A 17,478-nucleotide genomic window follows, 5' to 3' on the forward strand; every position below is an offset into this window, starting at 1 on the left:
CTGTGAGCTTATCACGTCTTTAAAAGGTTTACCTCGGTGAAACCGAACGGCCCTATTGGATGAACAGTTTTGAGAAAGATGGCACTTCTAACATAGTATAGTTCATGTATTACAATGCAGGTAAGACACATCCCTAAGGGGCCTGTGAGTGAATTTAGCACACCTTTGACAGGAAAAGTGTCGCCTTTTAATAAAACTGGAACACGTCAAAGCAATAACTTTAAAGCACCGACTTTACCTAAAGTTAGATGTAGAAAACATCTCACAAACACAGTACTGGAGCTACAATACATGGTCATGCAAAATGCAAAGAAATTCATTACTTTACATAAAATAGTTACAATGTAACGTAATTAGCTACTAATTAGTTACTGATTATAATGAGAAATGCAACATTGTGACACATTACCCAGCATTTCCAAATGATGATTACAACTATACCTGGGTCTCGCATATTGTCCCTCGGTAAAGTATAACTTACTGTTGTTTTTTCTACAGAAGGATTAGATATGGGTTAGACGAGAATATGCATTTGAGTGGAATGTAGAAATTATATTTCCGGCTCTCCAGTAATTATTATAATTCTTATTTTACCATTGAACACCCTTCATTGAGCAGAGCATTATTAGGAGTTATTAGGATGTCACAACATAATTTCACTAAATTAACTAAAAAAATATTTTTCCAACCATTAACTTTTAAGCACAGTCCAGCTTGGATAAATGCATAATTTTGTCTTTTCCTTATTAAATGTTCAATTAACCTTTGAGCCTGGGGAGGTGATAACGAGCTTGGAGTGCTGAGCAGCAGGACTGTAAAGCATTTTAATCAACTCGCGCACGTCGTTAACCCGATGGCTCCATCTGTGATCTTGTGGTAATGCTGCCATCTTGGAGACAAAGGACACACACACGATCACACAGGTATGCACTGAGAACATTTATAATACCTGGAGAAAATCCGTTGCAAGTATGCAATTCGAAATCTGACATCTTTGCTTATGGGTGCTCTCCAGCACTCATAATAAAAACATGTTCTAAGAACATTTTGGTAATGTTCCTATTAAGGTATAAAGATGTCCAGTTTAAAAAAATATATATATTTTGTTATGTTAACATTAAGGAAAGATTCCATTTATAAATTTGCAAACATTTATCGTAATGTTACGTTTGAATTTTCTTAGAACCTTCTGAAACAAGTAACTTTTAAAAAATTGTTTTAAAAAGCAGTAATACATACAAAGTATAAAACAATTGATTATTTGTGGGTTCTTTGGGTTGGCCATCAATGGAAAAAAGATGCTATTTGTCGAACTAGTTTGTGTAATTAGGGTTCCTACCAGCAGGGGCTAACTGGGCCAAACCTTGACCCCTCTGAATGCACACATAGACATAGACACATACACACACACAACCGGATGGGTAAACAGCTGAATCATGTTTGGTCTGCAGCGATAAAATCTTCCTTGTGCTGTATCAACAGACCCACAAAGTCAAGGCTGTCACCAGCAGGACTAATACGTGTCTCTAAAATATAGTCTAGTCAGCACTGAGCTGATGGAGAGAAGCTCGGACTTGATGCATTGCACACAATTGCGAAGCAATGGTCCTTGGGGAAAAGCCTGATATAGTTCATCATTAAACTGAGTGAAAGGTTTCTAGGCTGTCTTGGATGCTGGTTATTAAAGGAAAATTAAAGGGATATTTCATTCAAAAAAAATATTTATATCATCATGTACTTGTTCCAAACTTGTATGACAAGTTCATACTTGTTCCAAACTTGTAAGATATTTTGCAGAATATCCAAGCTTCTCTTTTTCAATTCATTCTCCCTAGTTCTCACAAAGTGCACAATGTATAAAAGTCAAACAGTTATGTTGACCTCTGCTGCATTTATTGGACCAAAAGACGGCATAAAACTGTATATTGTGAAATATTTATACAATTTTAATTAACTCTTTTATTTGAAAATATCAATATGATTGTAGAAAACTGTTTAGCGGTTTCATAATTTTGTGGAAACATGATAGACTTCCATTGAAATGTATGGAGTGAGACTTTTGCATTAACAGTAAAGACTTTCATAAAGTTACAAAAGCCTTTCTGTTCATCAGAGAATCCTGAAAAATGTATCATTTTCATTTTTGGGTGAACTATCCCTTTAAGAGCCCTGCCAAAAAAAATCAGCTATAGTAAAACATCTACAATACCATAATGAAAGGAGTTAATGCTGTCAGTGTCTTGGATTTTAGTCAGGCATGTGAAGAGTTACACTGACCTCCATGCACTTCCCATGCTTTGAAATGAACTCCGCTGAACACCCGCTCGTATGCATGCCTAATGCTCCAGTTTTGTATTCACAGCCCATTGCTTATTTTCCCCCCATTACTTTGCATGTCAGAAGCAGTTTAGTACTGGTGCAGGTTTGCGATTGGCTAAATTTACCCAGGCTGCTCGCTGAATGAGGAAGCGGAGTGATTTCACCTTTAGTTTCATCAGACAGGTTCGGCTGTAGCTTGACAGAGATGGATAATTATGGCATGCCTTAGGGGCACTACATAGGACTCACTTTCAGATATATATATATATATATATATATATATATATATATATATGAAAGACATTCCAAGGCAGCATACTACATAATGCATTGATATTTCAGATACTGTAGATCTAACACCATCAGGAGACACCATGCAGCATTTGATGTTGTTTACTACTCTTTCCATGTGGACAGCATAGAACAGAGTGATGGATTATATTCATCAGGGATTTACTTATCAACAAGCTATTTTTTCCATCTGTAGTTCCATCAATTTTAATATTCTCAGGTTGCTTGTTACTGACGTGTCACTTGCCATATTTTTCTCCCTTATGGCAAAATAGCACTTAAAAGACAGCTACGGACTGTGTGCAGCAAACAAATTATTCAATTTTCACGCCTCAGTTGTATTAAAACTGCAATTAACACCGGTATTCTTCCTATTCACCAGATAATTAAAATATGCAAAAACACAGCAGCATTGTCTGTATGGGCCCATTACACTTGCTTCCACACACAGAAGCAAAAAACACAAACCAGTCAAATTAATTTAGCAGCAAATATTAGATTAAACTGCTTACTGCACATACTGTGACAGCACGCTACGAATGTGAACCACTACCTCAGGGTTGCTGCAAAACACAAAAGAACAATTTACATTCACTTTTTATATCAATTATTTGTATTAAGCAAACTGTTAGCATAAAGTAGCACTGCTTAATCATTCTTGTAATGTGAACATCTTTGGAACAATAGAAATTAAATTTGGTCAAAGCTAAATTTTTTAGATTTTACAAAAAATACTATTTCAGTTTTTCCACAACATTTTAATGTGTTACTTTCCATTTCTTTGTAATTATTTACCAGCAGTTTCTGATAGAAAATGTTTTTTTAGTCAAAAGTTTACATACACCTTGCAGAATCTGCAAAATGTTGATTTTTTTTACCAAGTAAGAGGGATCATACAAAATGCATGCTATTGTTTATTTAGTACTGACCTGAATAAGATATTTCACATAAAAGATGTTTACATGTAGACCACAAGAGAAAATAATAGTTGAATTTATAAAAATGATCCCGTTCAAAAGTTTACATACACTTGATTCTTAATACTGTGTTGTTACCTGAATGATCTGTTTAGTGATAGTTGTTAATGAGTCCCTTGTTTGTCCTGAACAGATAAACTGCCTGCTGTTCTTCAGAAAAATCCTCAAAACCTCAACCATGTTAGCCAGCTAGTTGCCATTGCCAACTTGCAACAACAATATTTAATACACTGCAGAAAATATTTTATGTTTAAAAGCCATAAAAACATATGGTCATAGTCAAAACACTTAAGATGATACACTGATACTGGTCAGATAGGGCACCAGCAATCAGGCCATCCATCCTTTTCAAAGGTGAAGTCATGCAACACCAATGTCACCAAACAGAACTGCAAAACTAATTAATAATAAATAAATAATGCAAAAATAAGCCATAGGTGAAGTCAATGTTATTATGTCCAACCCTATTTTCTATTTGATGCTACTGATGGCACAGAAATGTTACAATCATTGTGGTTTTTGAAAACACAGAGAGGCATATTTGAGACATATATTGGAAATAATTCCACATTCTCCTCTACTACACTCTTAAAACTAAAGGTGCTTAAAATGTTCTTCATAGCCATTTCTAGTTCCACGAAGAACCATTCAGTCAAAGGTTCTTTAAAGAACCATCTCTTCCTTAACTTTTTACTTCAACTTCAACTTCAACTTTTATTTATTTATATAGCACATTTTAACGCAATTTTATTGCCCAAAGTGCTTCACAATTTAAAAGAAAACATACAAAAAAGTCAATCATAATTTAAGAAATAAACCACTTAAAAAGAACCAACCCACAGAGAAAAGAGAAAAAAGAAAAAAAAAAAAAAAGAAAAAGTAGTTCCTCTACAAAATGTCTCTACGAAAGTCTTTCCTCTCCAAAAGCTAATGTAAAAAGATGAGTTTTCAACTGAGACTTAAAAACACAATCTGAAGAGCCTTCTTCCACCACAAAGAACCCTTTTGTTAAACAGAAAGGTTCTTCAGATGTTAAAGGTTCTTTATAGAACCATTTAGACAAAAAGGTTCTTCTATGGCATCGTGAAGCACCTTTATTTTTAAGAGTGTAGTGTTGTGGAGGACTATATATATATATAAAAATATATGGTTGTGAACTGTCAGTTTGCTGCGATTGATATTTTGCATTCACCTAGCCTTTATAAAGATCAGAAAAAATGAAAGAGCTCATTTGAACAGCACTTTAGAGATTAAGGGAAACCTCATGCTGGCCTTTAGATGTAATGACACTACTGTCGTCACTCAAGATTGACTTCATTTTGCTAATCATTCCTGTGGTTAATGAGGCCCTGACATTTGATTGGAGGTTGACCTTTGTGCTGAAATACAATTCGACATGCATGGATGTATGTAAGTTTCCATTCAGAGGAGTCGTAAAATTGTTCTCGCTTGTATATTACTCACCATGAATCTAATTTTATGGGAGTCTTTATTGTTAATATCTTTCGCAGCTAATGTAATCTATGGCATGCTAATGTGCAAAACTTGTGAAGATGAATAACTTCGCAGTACAGCAGATCTGTAGTGTAGAATTAGGGGATTAAAGCGTTTTTTGTTTGTTTGTTTTTTTTTTTGTCCTGAAAATTGGCAACGTGTGGGTTTTAGGGGTCATGCTATCTGTCTTTTATTATGTCTGCTGATGAACCACGCTTTTGTGTAAACTTAATTGTGCGTTAAACTTTTGCCCACTTTGTACACTATAACAGATCTCAGTGCACCGCATACACAGATAGTGTCAAGACAATTTGTAGAAAGTGTCAAGACACTTCCCCTTTTGCACAGATTTATGGAGCACAATAGTTGATCTACCCAGAGGACCTCACACTGAATGGATGACTAGCCTAATGCTGTGCACTACCAAACACAGAGGACAGATTGCAGCCTAATGGCAAACATGAGAGCTAATGCCAATCATCATCCTTCTAGGACAGAGAATAGAATAATCTCCTCAGGATTCACAAATACTACTGACGGATACTGAGGTTGCCATATGTAGGCTACTCTGTCATGTAGTACCAAGGCCTAGATTATGCAATGGAGCCAAAGATGATAAATGTAACAGCAAAAGTGTATTAAAACCATCTTGCTGCCTGTGTGCCCAGTTAATTAATGACTAAACAAGCAACATTTTGCATATGAAAACTGGATTCAGGCTCCAGAATATCAAGAAAGATTTAGAGTTGATTACGATGCTTATTTCTCAGTAGAAACTGAGCGTTGAAAAAATTGACTATATTGCATAATATCAAAAACAGCAAAGGATGCAGAAAGGAAACTATGCTGTATTCAAAACTGGCCAAATGAAATCAACTGGCCATTTAGAATTTAAATGATAATTACCTTTTAAAATCTAGTTAAATTCCTAAATTTGAATTAAAAATTGCAGTTCAAATTTAAGTGTTAAAGGTGCAGTTGGAGATTTCGGAAAATGCTAACTTTAGCCTGATAGCACTGAAGCGAATGTCCCACCCTCCCTGCAATCGCCGTCCAAAGCCACGCCCCCTGAACGCACATACGCTCTAAGAGCAGAATACCAGAGACGACATTAAATTACTACAATACTACATCAACGGTTTCCAATTACAGTCCTCGCGTCCTCCTCGCTCTGAACATTTCATATGTATATCTTATCACGTCCAACGGTTGTTCTGTTCGACCGTAAGTCATAAGTGCCCTGCGAAGTGGACATCACCAGATATTCCGCCATGATTCCAGTTCAAAGCGTATGTTCCATAGCGCATTAAAGGGCATTAAATTGTGCGAGATGTAAATTTAAATTGTATTTATTTACAGAGGTGTATTATGTCACAATTTACACTTTAATAAGTTTCGTCTGTGAGTGAAGACTCTGCGCAGCGCAATCCGTGAGTGAATGTTCCGAAGTGAAATAAACTTCAACGGATTTTCCCTGCTCAGAGAGAAGGGAGTTATGAACACTGTGTAGGGAGCATGTCAATCAGAACACAGTTCATGCACGTAGCTCTCTTCTAACGAGCTGGTTATCTGAACCGGGTGAGTTAACTAAGCGAGACATGCAAAATATGCGGAGTGGGGGGCGCGATGACTGTAATTGGGAACTGCTGGGCTACATCATGTGTCATTCACCGGTAAGAAAACTTTATAACACAGTTAGTAAAAGTACTACAATACCAGGAAGGAAGATCGGGTTGTTTATGTTTGTCTGCTATTCTCGCTCTGTCTGCACAGCGTGCATGAATGCACTGATGACGTATCATGTCTGCGCAAACATGGTGCGCAGAGGTATGCAAATACATACATTGACAGACAGGTAGGAAAGCCAATTAAAACGCTCGGACCGAGCATTTTGATTGGACGAACAGTTCTTGGTCCTACACCTTCCACAGAATATATAAATACAGATAAATACATTTAGACCACTTAACTTAATGATTGCTATCAGAATGTGAAGAGACTTTCAACCAGAATCACAAAAAAAAAAAAAAATTCTGAAGACAAGAATGCCCCGCTATGGCACCTTTCATGAATTGTAATTGAAATTGAAATAAAATTATTTCTGATGTATCATGTTACAATGAAGACTGGAATGGCTGCTGAAATTCAGGTTTCTGTGAATTTAATTAAATAATTGCAGTCTTGATTTATAAGTGACTTGTTTCAAAAACATTTAAAAATCATACCTTATATGTACTACACTCTAATCTTCTGCCTGATTAAGAAACTTTTAGAAAAGCAAAAGTGACACATCTCAACTTTCACAAAACTTTCAAAATAGCCTATTAACCAATATGACAAACTTTTAACACCAGCATATTGTGTTATTTTCTCCATATTAGCTAATTTTCCATAATTATACAGCAGCTGAGGTTTTTCACAGCAAAATTTTAAGACTAAGCCAATATTTTCACCAATAAAAAGCTAGCTAGATGCACGCTCTTGGCCCTTCGACAATTTAACCACCTTCTTTGCTGTAAATTGCCGAGCAGTTGTGTGCCAATTACAGCTTCGTGAGTATTTTCCACCCTCAGTTTTTCAAAGAACCCACACGGTGTTTTGATGCACTGCATTGTGGTTTGAGACCCAAAGACCTCTGCGCCATGTTCATGGATGACCTTAGACCGGCCCACTAAAAATATCTCTTTGTGTTTCGCCGCCTCTGAATTTTAAATACGTGATCAAACATAAGCTGATTAAGTATCTTACACGGATTAGAAAACAAAAGCTAAATGAAGAAACAGTCGCCATTCAGATTTATGCCCTACCTGGTGTCTCCCCAAAAGGTTTCGGTGGTTTGGCAGTCACTCTGGAGTTGCTTGGCTGTGTGGTGCTGTGCCTCTTAGGATGCACGGTTGTAATCACCGCATATGTCCTTTGGGGGCTGCGTGGGGTAGTGCTAGTTATGGGAACTGTGGTGGTGGAAGGGGCTGAAGAGGTGACGGTGGCATTCGGGGTCACTTTTGCCTCCTCCTCATGCCCCTCGTCGGCCCCTGTAGGGCCCCAGTCAATAAATCCTGCCACTGTGGTGGTCCTCCCCTCCAGGGAGTCATAGCCGTCCCCTTTCAGCTGCCTCCGTGAGCGAGATAAATGCAGATTTAAATCAGATTTACTCCCCTCTGGTAATGCAACCGACTTCCCTTTGTCAGAGGGGCACTCCGTGCAAAGTTGTCGTGTTTGGAGTGACCTGCGGTTTTTCCGCCCCCACAGTTTGGTGCCCCCCACCTCCCCGTGATTGCCTAGTGATGGCAAGGGAGGGGGAACACCACGATGCAAGACACCCAGAGTCCTCAAGCGCTGGCCAGTGAGCGTGTCCCGAGTGGGCAGAGGGTATGGCTGCCGGCGGGGCACTGATCTGGGCAGTAGTTTGAGTGTGAGCCCTTGGCCTGATGGTGCACACAGAGACAGATCCATTGTGAGATGGACAAGGATGAAGAGGATCCACATTCTACATCCCAGCATTCCTCCAGGTCTCCAAGCAACCATGGAACTGAAGAGCAGAGAAAAAGAGAGAGGGAAATCAGCCGAATAGGGGAATCTTAATCAGTGCGTCTTTTATACATCACAGAGAGAGTATGCAGGCTTGGCAAAATTTACACAACTTCTTTACCTTAAAGACTGTCTTATTAGATCTTTCAAGGACTGACTACAAGTAGATTGGGCTTTACTACACTCTTTGTAATGTCCTTACTTCCAACACCATTTTCCAGTCTAGCGATTTTCACTCTAGGCTTCGTTCTGCTCTGTGACTCGCTAAGTTCTCATAAATTGAACTCCAATATTAATTAGATGTGTGATTCCCCTTTAACATCTACATGCTAAAAGCACACTTCAATGTTGTTATCAAAGACATTTACTTTCAAAGTCCTAGCCCGCACTCTTCAATTACTTTGCTTTGTAAACAAACGTTCCTCTGGCTGAAATGGTCTCATGGCACTTGCAACGCAATGATCATAGGTTTACACACACTAATAAAATGTATTGCTTGAATGCACTGCATATTGCTTTGGTTAAATGTGCCAAATGTCTGATATTTATTGGAATCTCATAAAATTAGAGTCTGAGTCTGCCAGTGATACAATGTTGGGCTACAGATAAAATACAAGTGCAACTATAAAGTGTATAATAATAAAATTATATATACAATTCATTTATATTATATTTAATGAAATTAAGTAAAAAGTCAAAATTCAAATTGAAATTTATTAAAATGAAATATATATATATATATATATATATATATATATATAAACTACTCAAACTATATTCAGATATTTTGTTCCTTCATTTTACTTTTTGTCTTTTGAAAGCAGAATGAAATACAGTAGTCAACGTTTGAAGAGGATCAAATTAGTTCATCAAAGTTGTCCTAAGACAAGAAAAAAAGTGAAGTGACATTCAGCCAAGTATGGTGACCCATACTCGGAATTCGTGCTCTGCATTTAACCCATCCAACATGCACACACACAGCAGTGAACACACACACACACACACACACACACACACCGTGAACACACACCCGGAGCAGTGGGCAGCCACTTTATGCTGCAGCGCCCGGGGAGCAGTTTGGGGTTCAGTGTCTTGCTCAAGGGCACCTCAGTCATGGTATTGAGGGTGGAGAGAGCGCTGGACATTCACTCCCCCCACCTACAATCCCTGCCGGCCCGAGAATCGAACCAGCAACCTTTGGATTACGAATCCGACTCTCTAACCATTAGGCCACGACTTCCCGAAGGCATTTTGGTTTTATGACATCTTTGATGAGAGTTTTTGATCCACTTCAAATGTTGACTAATGTAGTATGATCAAATTTGGTGGTTTAAATAATAATAATAAATCACATTTCATTATTATGACAGCCCTAAAATTGCATTTTGTACAATTTATCTCAATTTTTGTTCCTCGTTTTTTTATTAGACACCCTAGCACCCCCTTGTGGTCCCCTGGGGGTCCCTAAAACCACTTTGAAGATCTAGTGAAATAACAAATTCCTCAAACCACAAAATGTCCAACTTACACTGTGATGGCTTCTTTTAGCTGAACTACTTCTTGAGGGGTGCTTTTTTTGTGTGTTTTTTTTTTTCAATTCCAGAACCTCAAACACATTGAATTGAGCTGTCATACTCATATCTAGAAGCCAAGAATCTGTATTGATCCTGACAGAAAGAGAGTTCATCAAGGCATATCTGTAATCTTTTCTGTCCTTCGATAATATTGGTCACGGTCAAAGGCTAATTTAGATGGATTAAAGAGCCCACACATGGCCACACATACTGTTGCTTTGAGTTTAGAGATGACAATTTTATGAACTGTCATGTCTGAAGTCCAACACAAAGTAAAATATGAATCATACTTGAAAATCATATACTAAAATGGTTTATAAAGCCACGAATTGAAAAGAATAAAAAATTCCCATTTCATCTAAAGAGCACTTTCATTTACCGATACTTAAGAGCTTGTTCGGGATGCTGCTTCATCTGTTCATGAATAAGATAGATTCCACACTACGAGCACACTACGAGAGGGCCCTTGCTCTCCATTGTCCCCTCTTCTAGCCTCTCTTTACATTTCTCTCTCACTTTCCATTCGGAAAAAAAAAAGAACGTACTTGTGGGATCTGGTCTGATTGAACTGGGTCAGGACCTTGGGTTGGCCACTCATCTGAGAGATTTTACCTCACTAATAAGGTCCTTCAATCCCACTGGGCTGGGCCCCGGGGGGGCTGACTCACACTCCCTGTGCTAATGTGTTCCATCAGAATGTAATTCCTGTCAGGAACATCATTGTATTTACTTAAAGGGACGTATCGGAACTGATGTTGTGCTATTAATGATCACCCGTCCGCTGGCTTTTGATGAAATTAGGTGGCTACATTGTGAATTCAAGGAGGCTGTTGTGATATTAATGAGGGCTAAATTAAGGGTCGCGCAAGACTGGGTGTGAATGAGAGTGAGAAACATTGAGGACAGCTTTGCATGAACAACCCCTCCCTGCTCTTTACTTATAACGCATCAGCTACGATTCGGGTCACTTCCGCATGGTGCAACCCATTTAGATTCTGCATTGTAATTCAACACGTCGTCCACAAAGCAAAGGTTTTGTTTATATTTAGATTTTTAAAGTAACCTATTTGAATTCACAGACTACAAACAGACACTTTGAGGGTTCAAAATTATCTTTTTTTGCCACTCAAGCCAATTAAGATGACATATAGGCAAACGTCTTCCAATTACATGCCATTCATATGAATGTTCTCTAAATTTGTGGTGACATTTCATCAACTTGTGGCTGATTTAATTGCATTATGCATATAAACATATCCTTTCTTACAGTTCAACCCAAGTAATGTTAAAGTTCTTAATGAAGATACCGGCCAACTGGCGAATTACAGTATTTTGTTTTATTTATTCACCGAATTTGCATTCTGCACGTTTGCGAGACACTGAAAATGAGTAAATAAAAATAAAAATAAATAAATAAAAGAATGCAATAAATGAAAACTACAAGGGACAAAGACAGGAATAAAGTAGATGAATAAAGAAGATTTTCCTTTTCAATATTCATTAGGTTAATGTTCACTATGTTTGCAAGCTTGCAGAAGACTTGTGCTTAGTTGCTTAGATTTAACAGCAGCACAAATATAGACTCAGACTAGGGCTGGGCGATATGGCCTAAGAAAAAAATCAGATTTACGATTTAAGTCGATTTTTGCCCCCCCCTACTTAAAATCAATCTGCCGAAGAAATAGTTCAAAACAAGTTTTAACTTCATTTTGTTTTGAGTTTCCCTTCTGGGATTTAATCTGGATTTCCCCCTTGGGGTTAAAGTGCAATCAGAAGCAACAAGCCAAAAAGACAAGATGGCAGGCCCTGCCATAGTAAAAAGTGCGCTTACTTTTCTTTTTAGGAGCGCGTCAAATAAAAAATAAAAAATTCTGATCAAAAATGAACCTTCCCATTACGAGGTGATATTTGACTCCTTAAAGTGATTTACAGGGAATTTAGTTTTTACCTTTGTAATGGCATTTTTCTAACTTTATTAAAAGTATGTTATCTTTTGTCAAATTCAAAAAAATATATTAATAAACTTTTTATCATTTCTAATTAAAACAACAGAATAAAAACAAGTAGAATAAGAAGTAGAATAAGATACCATTCAAATGAAATCAGTATTTAAGGAATAAATTTGTCCTACAGAGGTGGCACAGAAGTGGCTTGTAGGTGTATTTTCAAATGTTTAATGAGGCTCAGAGGTTGCATAAGTGCAATTAAATTCATGTTGAGGTTAATGTTTTAAATATACAATTTTGAATGTAGAAATATTAAGGCCTGGTTTCACAGACAGAGCTTAGACTAAACCAGGATTAGGTCATAGTTCAATTAGGACATTTAAGTACTTTTTATTAACATGCCTTAGAAAAAAAATTAGCTACTGGTGTGCATCTTGAGACAAAAAGGCACTGATATGTTTTAAGATCAATCAGTGCAAGTTTATTTCAGTTGAAACAACTCAGAATTACATTTTATGCTGGGACTAATCTTAAACCTTGTCTGTGAAACCGGGGGTAAATGATTTAACAGAAAAGATACTTAAATATTTAATTAAAACCACCAGTAGGTGGCGGTATGTCACTGATTTGATCACTGAATCATTCATTTAATTGATTCGTTCGAACGGCTGATTCATTCAGGAATGAAGTACGTGACTGTCTTTATGAATGTTTAATTGAATCATTGACTCACTAGATTCATTTAAAAACGCAGTTCATTCATAAACGAAACACTGCTGTGTTTGAATGGAGATATGCAGCGGCTTGACTGGGACTTTGTTTGAAACTATTTTCGCTGATGATAGAGCAAAATAAGGCAATAGTGTTGTAGTCAGACGATATAAGTAATTTAATATTAACTTCTTGTTTAATGAACTGTTGTATTAAATCAATATCACATTTGCAAACTCCCTTAATAATCATTAAAAGCTGTCCCTCATCTTAGTTCATCGCGATCTCACAAAACTGCATTATAATCAACGAAGCTCCTTACACTGTGTAAATAAGAGATTCATTGCGCACTGTCTACACTTCTTATGTTATGTGACACATTACTCAACCTGCAAAAACACATAAGTAGGTTAGATACAGTTAAAGCTCCCTCCACTGCTGCTCCTAAATATTTTTTCATAGTCGCACGCAGTAGTTTTCAGTCGCAAATGGGATCACGAGGGCAGGGATGCTCAGGACGCACTGAAGTTATTTAACAGTAATCAGTTTTTTCACATGTCCATGGCTGTTGTTCCACAGTTGAAAAGAGACGGACATCAAAATAGCTGAGACTGCAACAACAGACGCTCACACAAGCGCTTGTGTGCGAGAGGGTATGAGACAGCTCAGCTTTGGTTTAAAAGAGTTTAAAAAATATTTGTTATCAGTCATGACTTAATGGGGAAAAATAGAGCAGACACTGAACATGTTTGAAGCTTTCTAGAGCGCGTGCGCCGGCCGCTTCAAATGGAGTAAACTTTGAAACGCTGCGCGTTCGCGTACAAAAACGAAGTAACGTTAGGCCTTTAACATCATGATGTCTATCAGCCATCAGGCATCGTCTATCGGCCAAACCATGGCTGTGTCCAAATTCAGGGTCTGCATCCTCCTTAGGATCCTTCCTACCCGGTTGAAGGAGGAGGGATCCTCCGACGTCCGCAAAACCCGGAAGTCGGTGTTTGTGAATTTGGACAGCCTACCCTTCTTTCAGTTCCCTCCCTTACCCGTTGCTCATATCCTGTCGCCTAGCAACCGTGACAGCGCCAAGCAAGAAGCGGGAAAATGGACAAACAAAGAGTTATTCTCCTCATTTTAATTAGCAATTAGAAATAAAGCAATTAAATAAATTAAATACTTTCTTTGCTCGTTGTCGGAGAGTTTTTTATATCAGACTACAAGACAGTCACATCCAGGTAAGCCATTATAGCCTATTTTTATTTGTTTTTAAGTATTCTACTAATTTCTCCTACAAATTCATTGAGCCGAAGCATAAACTTTAGCTTGTTTTGTCAGAGAAACTCCTCTCCCACTCCACTACCGCTCGCTTCGTCCGCCATTACGCTCTGCCGAAAAGAATTATGGGATAGGTAGGACGGGAAAGGATCCACCACACCCATCCTTCCAATTCGGGGAAAAGGAGGACGTATTTGTGGGCCGCATTAGAAGGATCCTACGAATTTGGACAGCCTTCGTCGCGGCGCTGTGACGTAACATCCTTCAAATGAGTACTCCGAAGGATGCAGACCCTGAATTTGGACACAGCCCATATATGGCAAACACGCGGGGGGAGGGCTGAGCTCATTCGGAACTACGGAAGCTCAGAGGGGAGCGTCGACGGATGTTAAAAAGAAAACCGATTTTCATTCAAACAAATCGATGTAAACTACACATTCGAGTTAATCGATAAAATCGATTTATCTCCAGCCCTAACTCAGACTATAATTTTTTTTTTCTCATCCATAGTCATGATAATGGGGTAAATATATAGCCTATATTATTTAATAAATGAAAGCGCTAAAAGAACGAGTTTCCTGACACAAGAAAGTTAAAAGAAGCAGCTCAGGAGTTCCTAAAACGTCAAATGGAAAATATGATATCTAAAAATGCCTGAAAGAAAATGATAAGACCATCTCCTTTTTCCATCTTGCTCATATCCGCTCTGTTAAAAGTAAATGGAATAACATTATAAACATCAACTGAACTGATCATGAGTTTCACCAAAGTCCTTTGATAACTTTGCATCTTCATAACACCCCAGACGGCTACTTCTAGTCGTGCTGCTAAATAGAATCCAGCTCTGTGGAAAGCCAAGCTTACATTTCAAAAACAAGTAACAAATTGCCAATAAAATCTGCCAAATGGTTTGAGAAACATGATTGTTTTAGCCCAAATCAGGCTAAAAATACACAAACATACACACACACACATACATATACACACACAAAATTGGTACTTCAGTGGTTCTTTGGGGTGGTTAAGGTACAATAGCACCACTGTCATACAAAGAACCCATTAACCCCTGTATAGTTCTTTAAAGGTTCTCTAACTCTCTTAAGTATCTTAGTTTATCTGGGGAAAGGATTAAAAAATGACATTAAAATACAGTGTATTTCCTAAAGATAATGTGGTTCTTAACCTTTTTGCCCCTAAGGCCCTCCTACAAGGAATTATTCCAAGGCCCCCAACAAGGGACTTTTTGACTTCAGAAGAGCATAAAAGTGATTCAAAACAGCTTTTGCCATTATAGTAAATTCCCATTCATGGCAAACAAATGAGACTGGAGTAACATTTCTAAGATCTAAGGTTCTTCTTATGGTTCTACATAGCACCACGGGACAAAAAATAGGTGCTATGTAGCACTTAAAGTGGTTCCCCTATGATTATGAGCCAACGAACCACCTTTAGTGATATATAGCACAATTTTATAATCAGTTAACTCACCCCCACCCATCCCTCCCTCCCAAAAAAAATTAAAAAATCTGATCTGATCTTTTTCAACTTATTTTCTTGTAACAGTATTTAAACGTCTTAAAAAGAAGATAATTTTATTAAGAGGCATGAGATAAAGATTGTTGAATAATACATACTAAATTTAGTTTACATATTGGCAAGTAGTTTAAGCATAAACCAAACAGAATTGCATGTTTTTACGTAGTTTGCCTCTGTCTTAACTTCATTTAATTTATATGTGACTCTCAGAGATTTTAGTATTTCATAAAAACAGGACATACAGCTTCTGCCTTTCTATGTAAAATTGCCTGCTATTGTAGTGAATTTCAGTGTCATCCCATAAAATGTTATTTTCCCATATCCGTCTTTCATTTGTTAGTCATTGCAGTTTCTCCAATTTAAATTTGAGTGAATGGCCAGGCTCCTCTTCCTCTTATTGTCTATGGTTTCACAGATTCACACAGAATCTGAAACTGAAGCACTTTTTTTTCCCAGAGCACTGAAACTAAAGGTTATAGACACATCTTATTTGATGATGCAACGAATTATGGGAAATGACACAATAAAAAGGGTGTATTAACCATTACACAGAGAAGAGAGCACACTCTTTTGACCACTTGAACTTTCCCTCTCCTTTTTTTCTTTCTCTCTTCTTCACTATACTAACATTTTAATTCAATGTGTATCTCAGTCTGTTCTGATAAGTGTTGCAGGGTGGGACAGTTCTTATATGACACCCCTATTTACTGCCTCTCTCAGGACTAGATGGCATTACTAACACCACACTGTACAACAAATAATACTGACAAAGCTATATAAATATTACATAATTCCACAGGGTAGGCAGATCCAACACTAAACATTAACATTAAAGGAACTGCTCACTGAAAAATTAGCTTAAACTTTACTCACCATCAGGCCATCCAAGATGTAGATGAGATTTGAGCAAATTTATAGCAAATTTTCATACTGATCATATTCTCCAGCATGTTTTGAAATGATCCAAAGAGCATCTTGAGCTCTTGAACATCTGACAGTCTGATCAATGTTAAATTTGTTTAGCAACCAAGAAATAGTGCAGAATCTTAAATATTTATTTTCCTTTTACACCATGACATTGATTTTTTTTTTAATCCTAAAACTTTATCTTATTTTACAAGTCTAATTAAATTTTCAGTCTCATTTCTTCAATATGGACTCAGACTTTAGGACAGCAAGTTAAGAAGGAATATCAAATAATAATGGTCTAAATACACATGCAAGCCAAGTGTATATCCAGAGGGATTATGGTAAGCACTGTCCCGGGTTACTATTAATGAGATCGGAGGTTTTGATAGATGAGCATATGGCTGGTGGAAAATTCAGGAACATCCAGTACTAGTTACTCAGCTGTCTTCACATCCGATGAGTGAATTTCTTCACACAAGACAATCAAGTGCCGTGATCTTATTCGTTCCATTACGAATCATCACACATACTCTCTAGACACAAGACGAAACTTGAGAAACCCAACCAGAATGGTTTCTGACGGCAAGCCAAATGCTCACTGACATATGACTCATGGGCCGATTTTTTCAGCTGAATTACACTTCAGAGAAGTGTTGCAAATAAATATGGATTCCATGCCTGCATTTTGGATAAGCGGGCAGCTTATATCTGAGTCAGTCTGATCCTCATACAGCCGACTGAATCCTTGGATCAGTCACTTGGTTTATCCTAAGCAGAGTGAAAATAATGAAAATGTAATTGAACAGGTAGAATTATCTGTATTTACAAATATTCCATACAAATCCAGTTTATAAGATAACTAGACTGTTGTAATTGTGAAATCAAAAGGGCTAACATACTACCAATAAGATACCATAAGGT

General features: G+C 37.5%; 2 protein-coding genes across 2 annotated transcripts in view; both read right to left on the reverse strand.

Moving 5' to 3' along the window:
- The window catches only part of LOC306849709 (uncharacterized protein), a 919,849-nt gene that overhangs the window by 606,532 nt on the left and 295,839 nt on the right, over positions 1-17,478 (reverse strand). The gene's annotated exons all lie outside the window — the stretch shown is intronic.
- Positions 1-17,478, reverse strand: part of LOC306849103 (adherens junction-associated protein 1-like) — a gene marked incomplete at its 5' end in the record, with an annotated part of 112,568 nt that overhangs the window by 16,095 nt on the left and 78,995 nt on the right. The window contains one exon of the mRNA XM_079383952.1: positions 7,889-8,610. Coding sequence (XP_079240078.1) covers positions 7,889-8,610 — 722 coding nt within the window. The remainder of the gene's footprint in view (positions 1-7,888; positions 8,611-17,478) is intronic.

The sequence above is a fragment of the Barbus barbus genome (assembly GCF_936440315.1).
Source record: "Barbus barbus genome assembly, chromosome: 29".
Classification (NCBI taxonomy): domain Eukaryota; kingdom Metazoa; phylum Chordata; class Actinopteri; order Cypriniformes; family Cyprinidae; genus Barbus; species Barbus barbus.